The 12,418-nt window shown below is 45.5% G+C and overlaps 1 protein-coding gene across 5 annotated transcripts in view; it reads right to left on the bottom strand.

The window, feature by feature from the left end:
* Cramp1 (cramped chromatin regulator homolog 1) overlaps positions 1-12,418 on the bottom strand; it is a 57,940-nt gene that overhangs the window by 33,250 nt on the left and 12,272 nt on the right. For all 5 annotated transcript variants that reach the window (XM_020169301.2, XM_020169303.2, XM_020169299.2 and 2 more), the window contains exons 3-5: positions 9,889-10,085; positions 5,776-5,929; positions 1,497-1,580 (exon numbers count right to left, since the gene is read on the bottom strand). In XM_020169301.2, the coding sequence (XP_020024890.1) occupies positions 1,497-1,580; positions 5,776-5,929; positions 9,889-10,085 (435 nt within the window). The remainder of the gene's footprint in view (positions 1-1,496; positions 1,581-5,775; positions 5,930-9,888; positions 10,086-12,418) is intronic.

The raw sequence follows: 12,418 nt of genomic DNA, 5'->3' as shown, positions 1-12,418 counted from the left end.
ACAGCGTGAACAGAATAATGTAATTACCTGGTGTGCAGAAAATGATCTGAAGCTGTGGAACTAGGAGAGGTCAAAGAGAGGCAAACAGAGATTCAGAAGCAAGCAAGGAGGGATATCAGTGCAGGCCGAAGTATATAGGAAGAGGACTCCAAGGCATGGAAATTATGGGCATCCTTGACAAGAGCTGGAGGGAACTCTGAGCAGCATAGGTTGGAAGAAGGAGGATATACACACATACAGTGTGTCATAACTTCTACAAAAGCAACCCAGGATAGGCAGCAGTATAGAAGGACCAGGCTGCAGACAGTGGGATCATGTGGGCAAAAAGGGTTTCCCTTTTCTTTCTAGGAAACGAGAGCTGTAAAGCAGAGGCCAAAGCTATTGGGAGTCTGGGAAAGGAGGGACTGGTGACCCAATAACAGATGAATGGAAGACTATAAAGAGTGGAGCCAGAGAAGCTGGGACCCAGGCCCTCACCTGGCGCAGGCAGAATAGCAGCAAGCAGCAGGGGGCTGAAAGAAGAGAGGGGAGGAGTGTGGGAACAGGGGCTGCTGATTGCACAAGAGGGCAGCACCTTCCAAACACAAAGGCCAGGCTTGTTCACAGCAGCCAGGGGCCAATGACTAGACACAAAAAGACAGCAAATGGTTGGGACAATGCCTGAATGACCACCAAGAACACCATCCATAGCAGCCAGGAAATACCTATCCTTTCCAGCCTTGCTGCACACCCTGAGCATGTTAGGTGGACCCTACAATGCCCACTGGACCTGTGAGGCCTGCTTGTTCTCATTAAGGGGCACAGCAATGCTGAGATGAATGGGGCACAGATGCCCTGTGAAAGCTAGAGCATCCCTACCTGGCACCCATGCCAGAAATGTTCTGAAGGGAAATGGTCACCAGGGGATGATCAGAGCAAAGAGCTAGTGAGGAATCCTTCCTTAGTAAAGAACAGTGGACTCAAAATACCAACATCATCAAAGATGGAAAAACATAGTGGCTCCTGGTCCAAGTGACCCATGTTGCCATGCAAGACAAGGGCCCTTGGCAGGAGCCCTGACTAACACCTGGGAGCATTCTGGGGAATCTGAATATGGGCAGGCTGTGCCAGTCTGATGGGTATGAAATATCTCAGTGCAACGATGGGACTGGTTGTATAAGTGGGCCTATGCTCTGAGGTGACGCAGTCTGGGTGTGGCATAAGGCCTTATAATCAAATGACAGTGACAAAGTGTATTCCTGTGTGTCAGAACAAGTGCGTGTGTGTATGCGTGAAGAGAGCATAAGCAAATGTGGTCAACATTAATAAACGGTGACCTAAGTAAGAGCATGATCATCACATTCTTTTTCAATCTTTTTGCTATTAAAAATTTATCCAGATAAAAGCTGGAGGAAAAACAGGTGTTCCTGGGCCTTAAAGAAGATCATCGGTGACAAAGACAATAGCCCACCAAGAAGAGCCGCAGGGCGACCTGAGGATGGGCTAGTGGTACTCACAGCCCCCAATCTTCTTACGCAGCTCGCCATAGCAGATGAGGCCATACAGCTCCTGGGATGACTTCTTCAGTCCTCGAGAAAACACTGGAGAACAAGAGGAAAGAGCTTAGGAAGGAGGACAAAGACATCCATAGGGTACAGTCTGTGCATGCAGGAATAGTACTGGAGAAATATTGCCAGAAGACTCAGGTTGAGCTCCTGTGTTAATCATGGAACCGTGGTCAAGCCGGTGCCTAACCTCAGGAGAAGCTAGCAAAGAACCTACAGGAACACAGTGCTGCTTGTGCCATTTTCAAAATAAACATCTAAACAAAAATGAGCAGTGGGGTTTAAAACATTACTTCCGACAGGCAAAACAAATGTCTCCTCAGAAAATGGCTTTATTAGCACAGCCCGTACTCACAGAGGAGGGTGAAGAAGAGGTGGATGTGAGCACCATCATACCTTTCGCCCAGCTTTATCAGCACTGAACTCCCCAACCACAGATAAAGTCAGGAACTCTGGGAACTCATTTTCCCACCTGCCTGTGCCCTCCCCAGATGACAATGGCTCTATGTGCTACTGAGCCCTACCCAACGTCCACCCATCAATAACAGGCACAAGCTTTATTTAGGAAGCAAGGAGGCAGGGAAACATGTGGCTTGACACGGTACCCACTAAGTTCTGGCCTTCAGTGTGAACCAAATATTGTAGTGACTACAGAAAGCCAGAGGCTGAGTTGGGCGGAGCCTACTACTTTTGCTACCTCTCTTCCCTCAGGGGCTGCTACCTGGAGCTGTCCTGGACGCTAACAGCACACAGGGTACAGCAGAACAGAGACAGGAGGCCCTGTATCCCTGCCACCCTGGATAACCATCCCCAGGCACTGGGCAGGAGAGTGAACCACCGTGATTTTCAATATTTTTAAGTATACAAAGTTGAACACCATACTGACATGGGAGCCAAGCAACAACAGTGTCTAGGACCCTCAGGTTATCTCAAAGAACAAGGACAAATGTGACCTGTCCCCTCCATGCTCTCTCAACTGCCTTCTCTGGTGCTCTCCTCAGAGATCTCTTTTCAATATACTAGTAAGTGGTGAATGATATTTTGAAGACATGATCTAAAAGAAGGATTCTGGACCATAACTTAGCTCAAAGGAAATGACTCCACTAACATCATGGGCCAACTGTTCCTCAAGGTTTTCCTGAGAGAAAAACTCAAGATCTTATGGGATCCTTAAGAAGACTAGGGCTCAGGAAAACCTTAAGACCTCAATGGGTAACAAAACTCCACATTTTATGGGTGAATATTATTCATCCAAAAAATAGAACTGAAGTTCTGACATACTATGACACGGATGAACCTTAAAAACATGCTCAGTGAAAGAAGCCAGGCAATAAACGATCACACAGTCTGTAAGGCCTTTTGCATGAAATGTTCAGAACAGGCAAAACCTACCATCAGAAAGCAAAGAGGTGGTGGCAGGGGAATGGGAAGGAGAGCTAATGGGCATACGTTCTCCTTTAGGGTGTTGAGAATATTTTGAAAATAGATAGAAATAGTGGGTACAGAACATCATGGCTATACCAAATGCCACTGAACTGCACACTTTAAAAGGTGAGTTTTAAGGTATGTGGATTCTATCTCGATAAAAGAAATTTTTTTAAAGTTTACCACTTGAAAGTCAAAAACAAAAAAGTCCACAACTCAGAGAGAAAAAACTAGAATCAAGAGTAACAAAGTTAGAAAAGGAAAAAAAAAAAAAAGAGAGCAAGAAAGTGAGAAAAGTGGCCAACAGGAGCATGAGATGAAGGGCTTCAGAGTGGGAACTCAGGGCAGGGCAGAACAGGTTCCAAGAAGCACCACTCATGCCGCCTGTGCTTCCCTGTATTTCCTCATAAGGACTTTCAAGGCTCCTGAGGGTTTCCTTCCAGACTCATAGATGGGGAAAAGAGCTTGTGTTTCAGAACTTTAGATCTGTGAAACAAAACCTATACTCAGGAGACACTGGTAGAGAGGTAGACATGAGAAGACACTACCCTTCACAGAGGCACTGAGGCTCTGGGGCTGTCCTGGACACCAGCAGCACAAAGCACAGCAGAGTGCAGACAGGAGGCCCTAGATGGATGGGCGTCAGGCACTGGGCAGGAAAGGGAACCCTTGTATGCTAGCCACTGTGATCTTGATACGACAGCCATCAGAGACTCTTTATCTGTATTGAAACAATGTGGGATTATAAAACTACTGAAATCCCAGATGACACACATGGGAGCCTCAGATCAGCTATGGAGTGAGTTACATTCCGAGAGATGACCTGTCCTTAGCAAGTCTGGACCTGGTCCTGGTCAGCACAACTTCTTTGGTTGTTCTCTGGTTAAGGAATCAGAAAACCCCCTGATAAGCTACAGATGGAGTGGCTTTGTTTTTAATAAATTCAAAAAACCACCAAAAGTACATATAAAATAAAAAGAACACTGCTACTTTGTGTGATGTGACATAGCAACATATAAGGACCCAATGGGCACTTCAGAATGCATTGGAGACCTCTGACCTGAGGCTCTCAGCTAGGCCTCCCCCATGGGTGGAAACCAGTTGTAGGGGATGGACAGTATCAAAGTGCCTGGTGACACTTTTGGTGCTGGCATACAGAAGCAGGTGGTCTCTGGCTACACCTGGCCAAAAAGCAAGCCTATCATAACCTTAGGAGAGCAATGAGTATGACAGAAAGAAGGCCCTTCATATGGGGCCAGTCAGCAAGAGGACAGAAGGAGAAGGGATACTGGGCCCACCACAGGGAAGGAGAAAGGACAGTCTGGTCCAATGTCACAGCACTGAGTGCAAGAGCCTCGACCCACCCCTGGAGGGATGGAAGGGCTGAGAGGAATGGCGCCTCCAGGCATCAACAGGACTTAGGAATCAGGAAGAAGATCAGCAGAGAAAGGAAACAGAAACGGAAAAGAAGCATCTGCTTACACACCCTCTGACATTGACACAGGAGAAGTGATTTGGCAGGTCCAGGAATGAGCATTTGCACCTCAGAGCCTTGGATGGGTTTAGTAAAGACCCAGGTCCACTCACTTATCCCACATGAATCCAGCCTCTCCACACTTCCTCCACCACAGCTTCCCAACCCCAATTCACTGGTCACTTTTCATTTGAGAGCTTTTTCAGACTAGCTAGTGTGAACGTACTTTCAAAATGTTACTAAAGAATATGATCTCCAACAAGAAAAGGAAAACGGAAAGATAGCAGCATAGACAGATGCCTTCTGGAAGGAACAAGTGCTCACTGCAACCTGACAAGAACCAAGGTAGCCTTGGATGTCAGGGACTGGACCAGTGCTGAGATATGCAAATAAATCAGTGATCTGATATATAGAAGTGGTGGTGACAACTGGAAAAAGAACAAGAATGTTGACTTGAAGTCAGTAAAAAAATCTTATGTTTATAATCATATGGATGCCAAAAGCAAAAATGTAATTGGCACTAGCAAAAGACCACCAACTCAACCAAGTCAAGGGATGCCCCCATGTGTGGAGATTGACACCTCAATCTCATGGGTCTCTAGAGATGGACAGGCCAGAGGAGGAGGGAGTATAACTCCACAGCTCTGCTCTGCACAGGGAGCATAAGGAGAGGCTATTCTCCCAACACATGGAGACAGAAGATAACAAAACTTTACAAAGACCCCAAAGTAGCAATTAGAATCTGGATCCAGTGCCACTGGGGAAGCTGTAGGCCAATCAGGAGTGCTCTGAGTCAGAAGCCAGAACTGCAGCCGGAGATGACTTAAGTCATGTGACTAAAAGTCATGTGACTAAAAATGGACTCTACACAAATCTTGACTAAAACACAGGTGGTCAGAGCATTGGGAAAGCATCCACCCTCACAGACCAGGCCAGGTCCTATATAGCTCTTGCCCTCCACATGCCCCCACTTGGAAACAAAGAGCCAGCAAAAAGAGAAAGGGGGCAATTCAGGCCTTCTCATGTGCCCAAAGCCCAACTCAGTTCAGTCAAACTTAGTGCCCCACCCCTCAAAGAGACCGAGAACCAAAACTCAAGTCAGAAAAGTGACAGTGAGATCACTGGAGCATAGATGTAGACAATTTTGTCACTATTAAGTATGACCAATAGGCACTGGATGTGCCACCAACAAAAGCACCTGGAGGCCAGTCCCAGGCTGGGTGAGAAAAATGCTAGTAAGTGTCCTCTGGTTGTTTGTCAGAAAGCATTCTCCTGAGAAGAAGCCAACCCTGCCTGGAGGCCCCCCAGAGACTGAGTCCATGGCATATTCACCGTTGTCGAAGTCTATGTACTTGGTGATCTTGTGCCAGGTGCGGTAGTAGAAGTGCCGAACCTGCTCTTTGTTCTTCACCATGCTTGCTGGCTTCCCCTTCTTCTTGTACTTCAGAGCAATGTTGTTCTGAATAGCTTCGAAGTCTTTCCCATGCTGGAAAACAAAGTCCATGATAAAAGCAAAACAGATAAACTAAATCAGCTTTCTAAGTGATATAGGCACCACTGAGAAAGGAGACGGGACCAGCCGTGGACAAGCAGGCTGTCCTTCAGAAGACACAGCTCTTCTTTGTGTCTGAATTTCAAATTTGCTTCCCTAGAATCTCAGGTTTTAATTAGAATAAAGCAGCACAGGAGCTTAGGGAGAGAATTACTACAGCCTGTGGACACCAAAGAGGCAGGGGCCTTGCCATGTTTGTATGTTCCCACCAAGCTTCAGGTGTAGCAATGTGATGGTATTGGGGGGGCAAGGTCTGCAAGAGGTGATTAGGCCATAAGGGCTCCTCCCTTGAAATGGCAGTAAGGCCCTTATTTAAAAAAAAAAAAAAAGAAAGAAAAGAAGCTTCACAGAGCATTTGATTAGCTTGTCCTTCACAGAAAGCATCATCACAGGCCAGGGGTGTAGCTCAGAGGTAGAGCACTTAACCAGCATGCACAAAGCCCTGGGTTCAATGAGAAAGGGAGGAAGAAAAGAAGGAAGGAAGATGGTAGCACATACCTATAATCCTAGCTACACTGGAGCCATAGGTAGAAGGATCAAGGGCTGAGGGCAGTCCCATGCAGAAGCACAATACCCTATCTGAAAGACCCTATCCAAAAAAATAACTAAAGCAAAAAAGACTGGGGCATTCCTAAAGTGGTAGAGCCATTTGCCTAGCAAGCACTAGACCCAGAGTTCACAACCCAGTACCATGAAAAAGAGACAAAAGGAGGGAGGAAGGGAGGGAGAGAGAGCAAGGAAGCTACCTTGAAAGCAAAGAACAGCCCTTACCACACACTGAACTTTCAGTGCCTTAATCCTGGACTTTCTGTGAGAAAATAAGTTTCTATTTTTCATGAGCTACCCAATGTACGTAGTAACAACAGACTAAGACAGCCCCAGAGCAGAAAGTAAGACTTATCATCTGGACAAACGGCTTAATCTCTGGAGACCCTTAGCAATTATGAGTGAGACATCTCCACACAAGAACATGCCTGGCAGATGGGAGGATATCTGGTGGAGAACTTGGGTTGCCACCATGCGGCATGTTAAAATCACTTTCAGAAACACCTCATTTCTTTGATCACATAAAGTGTGTTCCATATTCAAACAGGGATGGCAAATATGAATATTTAGGAAGAGAACCTCACAGAATACACTCCAATCATATCTGTGGCCAACCCTTCCTGGAGCACCTCCATCCAAAAATCTCAGGACTGCCATAAAGAGAACCAACTGTTAGACAGTGTCATCAAAAATTATCTACTAAGAAAGCTGAAAGGGCTAAAGGCATGACTCAAGATGTAAAGCACCTTCCTAGAAAGCACAAGACCCCAAGTTCAACACCTAAAACCATGTAAGAAAGAAAAAAAGAAAGAGAGGAGGGAGGGACAGAGGGATGGATGAATGCACACTCTGGGAAGGGGCCCTGCAGCACCATAGCACACAGATCTTGGTTTCTAAGTAACATTTCTAAAGAAAAGCAGGGCTCTCTGGAGAAATGGCTGATTCAAGGGCTTAGGAGGTACCAAAGATAAAAAGCTACTCAGCAGTGGCAGAAGCCAACTTACACTGGAACCACGTGGGCAACAAAATCAACAATGGCACAAATGAATTATAACCCACAGAATAAACAAAACACGTATAAACAAGTAACTGATAAAGACAGCAGTGAGAGAGAAGGAAGGCTGTGCCTTGCACTGGACTTCTAATCAGCAAGTGGCGAAAGAGCAATGGAGGGTAGATCATATCAAGAATTTCCCCCCACTATTGTAATCGATAACCATAGCCGGGTGCCAGTGGCTCACACCTGTATCCTCACTACTTGGGAGGCTGATATCGGTAGGATCATGGTTTGAGGCCAGTCTGGGCAAATAGTTCTCAAGACCCCATGTCCAAAATAACCAGAGCAAAATGGACTGGAGATGTGGCTCCAGTGATAGAGCACTTGCTTTGCAAGTGTGAAGTCCTAAATTCAAACTCCAGTCCCACCAGAAAAAACAAAAATCCACAAAACACCAACCATACCTTCCATTCCCTTTCTGCATCTGGGTGGCCAGACCCCCTCACAAAGTGCAGTCTCCCCAGGAAGAAAAGGCCATGCTGCATTAGTAGTAATGTTTCAGGCAAAACTCAGCAACAGTTGTAGACTCTGTCAACATTGCAGGAATCACAAGTCTTCTATGTCTAACAAACAGCTTCAAAAAGGCACAATTTGGGGATATAATCCCCTACACAAAGACAGCCTCTATGTTTTATTCTAAAACTCTTGAAGAGAAGAAAAAGAACACTTTCATATCTGTTTGAATGATTTCACATCTACCCAAACAAGACTTGTCTTTCCATGGACAAGAGTCACATCAGTGGTATCCACCTTGGATGGCCAGAACTTAGCCATCAGCTCAGGGGAAAGCAATGTGGGAATATAGCGAAATCAAATGTGTTGCCACTTTTGCAGTTTCTCCTTTCCTAATCTCTTCATAAACACTTCATGGTTTAAATTCCAGAGCCTCATCTCCTTTGTTGAGCTTCTGTTTCCTAGACTCAGCAAGACTTTTCCATCACCCAGTGAATTACTATTAAAAGGACAAGGTTCATTGACCAAGTAACCTATCCCTAACTCTATATGCCAAAGAAGTCATCTGAAATAAATGTGCACAAGATGGTCACTGTAGTGTTTTTTTGTTTTTTCTTTTTCTTTTTTTTTTTTTTGCAGTACTGGGGTTTGAACTCAGGGCCTACACCTTGAGCCACTCCACCAGCCCTTTTATTGTGATGGATGTTTTAGAGATAGTCTCACAAACTATCTGCCTGGGCTGGCTTTGAACCACAATCCTCCTGATCTCTGCCTCCTGAGTCACTAGGATTATAGGAGTGAGCCACTGGAGCACAGCCACTGCAGTGTTATTTTTAACAACAGAATCTGCAAGGAGGGCTGCTGGAATGGCTTAAGTGGTAGAGCACCTGCCTAGCATGCAAAAGGTCCCATCGCTTTTCAATCTTTTGGCTAAGATCATGTGTAGCATGCACAAGGTCCTGAGTTCAAATCTCAGTACCATAAAAAAAAAAAAAACCTGGAAGAAACTGCAATAATTCAAAATACAAGAATGGCTAAGTAGTATAGGGACTAGCCAGACTCAAGGGACACTTGGTATCTGCTGTGACTCTCAACTCTACCACTAGATCAGCATCAGCCACAGACAACACATATAGGAATGGGCCTGACTGCTCCAATAAAACTCTTTACCAATCAGGCAGTGTGCAAACAGGCCAGTTTGCCTATACCTGAAGTAGAATCTTTACAAACATTTTTAAAAAGCTGAGCAAAGGAACTATAAAACACCATGAAAAATGCATTTCATGTTATTTAGAAAGTATGTTCATGAAAACTGTAAAGGTATAAAAAACAAACACCCAAGTGAAAGTGGCAGACAGGAGCATGGGCCCCTCACTGGGCAGCAGATGTGGGCAGTGGCTTCCTATTTGTATGACTTTCCATCTGGTTCCAGGTCAGTTGCAACATCTTCTGGGGCTTAGTTGCTATACTGACTGATGGGGCAATATCAGCCTCCCCTCTTCACTCAGGGCCCCCCCCCCACATCAGCATGCTCAGCAGCTAAAGAGTAGCCCAGAGGAAGAAGTGGTGCTCCTGGCAAAAAATGTATCTGCATGACAATGGGTGAGAATTTTGGAAATGCATCCTAACAGCCCCTCCATCTTCACAAGGAGGGAACAGGAGGACAAGATCTGGGTTGAGGGGACCCATACCCACTTTAGCCACTTCTGGGGGTTCCTAAAGGAACTGCTCATGCAGTGGCCATGCAGCAAAGGGACATGGGAACACAAACGAGGTAGGCAGTGCAGAATTCAGGGAAGATGACCGCATGAGCCCTCTTCTCATGTGCACAACTCACCTCGTACAGGCCCTCGAAGAAGGTGTTCTTGTCCTCTGTGCTCCACGACTCCCACTGCCGCCGGACCTTTTTACCTTCTTCCTTCTCAGTCCCTGAAGACCCTAAGTTCCGGGAGGAAGAGCGCGAGCCCCCAGCAGGGGTGGCAGGGGCAACCCCAGATGCGTTTCCAGATGATGATGATGCAGCACCGTCAGTTCCTTGGAGAGAAAGGACTATAAGTGACCTATTCCAGAAAGCTAAGGGGCAGGGCAAGGCAGAAGGACAGAGAGAGCAGGAGTCCATTGCCCTACCATCTCACTGCAGCTATTCTGCCAGTGATGCCAGCAGGACAGTACCTGGGAGCAACTAAGTCTGGAACAACAGAAGCCTGACCTGACCAGATGACTCTCAGATGTTTCTGTAGTGAGGAAAAAGAGAGTCCATATGAACTCTCTGAGCAGCAGAGCAATGCTGTTTGTCCCTACGGAATGTACAGAGACCTGTCCCCTGGACAAAGCTGTGTATCACATTTCACAATCTCTTGTTCTAATGCACTTTTGGGTAAAATAGTCTTCCCATTCTCTTGAATAAACAAGTCGAACTTCAAGTGCAAGGGGACATTTATGTGTGTAAAACATCACCTTCATTTAGACACAATTGGTACTTCCAAATATGAATCCCTTAATGCCTGAGGACTTGCAACTTAAGACATCTTTATCCTTGGTCTATTTCCATATTGGAGTGCTTGCAACCTTGCAAATTCTTCTGTAGCATCAGTCCCTAATCTCCAGCAGAGTCCTTTGAAGACATGCAGAAAGGGCAGCACAACAAAATACAACAAGGAGACTTCGAAGTGAAAATGAAATCACAGAGGAAGAGCTTTTATGACCTAACCCAGTCGTCCTGCCCACCTGATCTCATGGCATACCCCTGTAATAACCAGTGTTCTCTTTTTATAAACTACAGGACCATAAAATGCTGAGAAACCTTCCAACTCTGAAACAACCATTCAACAAGGGTGAAAATAAGATCAAAGTAAAAATGCCTTAAGAAGCAAAAGCCAGCTGGGTATGGTGACTCATAACTGTAATCCTAGCTACTCAGGATGTGGAAATCAGGAGGATCGTGGTTGGCAAAGAGTTAGAAAGATCCCACCTCAACCAATAAAAGCTGAGCATAGTGGTGCACACCTGCCATCCCAACTATGGGAGAAGCATAAATAGGAGGATCATGGTACAGGCCAGCCTGGGCATAAAGGCAAAGCAAGACCCTATTAGAAAAATACCTAAAAAATTAAGAAAGGTCTGGGGAATGTGGCTCAAGTGGTAGAAAGTCTGCCAGCAAGTGTAAGGCCAAGTTCAAACTCTGTTTAAAAAAAGGAAAAGCCAAATATAGAAAAATGGTTGAACGCTTTCCTAATGAGATATGGTGGGCTTTTCTATCCAAGATCCACTTCCCTGGTGAGGCAGGCTCTGCCTGGGTAGCCCAGTGCAGGCTGAGGCCTTAGGGACTCGTTTCTCTCACTCTTCCCTCAGGGTCTCCCTCCACAAAGGGATGGAAAATAAACTTCACAGAAGATGACAAAAGATAAAAAGTGAAAGAACTTAAAACCCATTACTCCACATACATTTATAAAGACTCCAACCCCCTCGACGCAGCTTGTCCAGCCTGTCAAAGGGTGTGCTGTGGTGTCACTAAAGATAGTCCCTCAGTTATGCCTCACTTAGGACTTTTCAGCTTTTTAATGGTGGGATGTGAAATCACACCTCCAATTTTGAGTTTAGTTCTTTTCCATGCTGGCAATATGCAATACAATACTCTCTCTAGATGCTGGGCAGTAGCATCAAGTCACTGTTTCCAGTAAGTCACAAGATCAGAAGGGAAACATAACTCTTCACAGTGGGCTGTGTGTTGCTAAACCAGAATGTCGACAGGTAATGATATTTTCAACTTATGGTGAATTTATTGGGAGGTAACCCCATCATAAATTAAGGAGTAGCCATACTTCGAAATAGAGTATTTTAAAATTCCCATCACTCAACTATCAGAAAGCAGAACCTGGGGCTGAGCATAGTGGCTCACACCTGTAACCCAGCTATGTGAAAGGTAGAGATAAGATCTTGGTTCAAGGCCAGCCTGAGCAAAAGGTTAACAAGATCCTGTCTCAAAATCAAACTGGACATGGTGGCACATGTCTATAATCCCAGCTATGTGGGAGGCAGAGGTAGGAAGATTGTGGTTCAAGGTAGGTCCAGGAGATTCTATCTGAAAAATAACTTAAAAGAAGTAAAAAGGGCTGTGGATGTGGCTCAAGTGGCAGAATGCCTACCTAGTCAAGTACAGGCCCTGAGTTCAAATCTGCACATTACTAAAAACAAAAACAAAAATCCCTGCTCTAAATACCAGACCATCTGGTTATTAGCACAGACCCCAAATTCCTCATGAGCAGCTGTTTGAGGAAAGGCTGCCTATTCACTTCTGTACCACCCAAGATAAAGGGTTTCAAATTCACTTTTGGTTTCCCAAGAAACTCCTATGAACTCTCCTCTCC

This window comes from Castor canadensis, chromosome 17 (genome assembly GCF_047511655.1).
Source record: "Castor canadensis chromosome 17, mCasCan1.hap1v2, whole genome shotgun sequence".
Lineage (NCBI taxonomy): Eukaryota > Metazoa > Chordata > Mammalia > Rodentia > Castoridae > Castor > Castor canadensis.
This window is presented reverse-complemented; position numbering and strand designations above follow the sequence as displayed.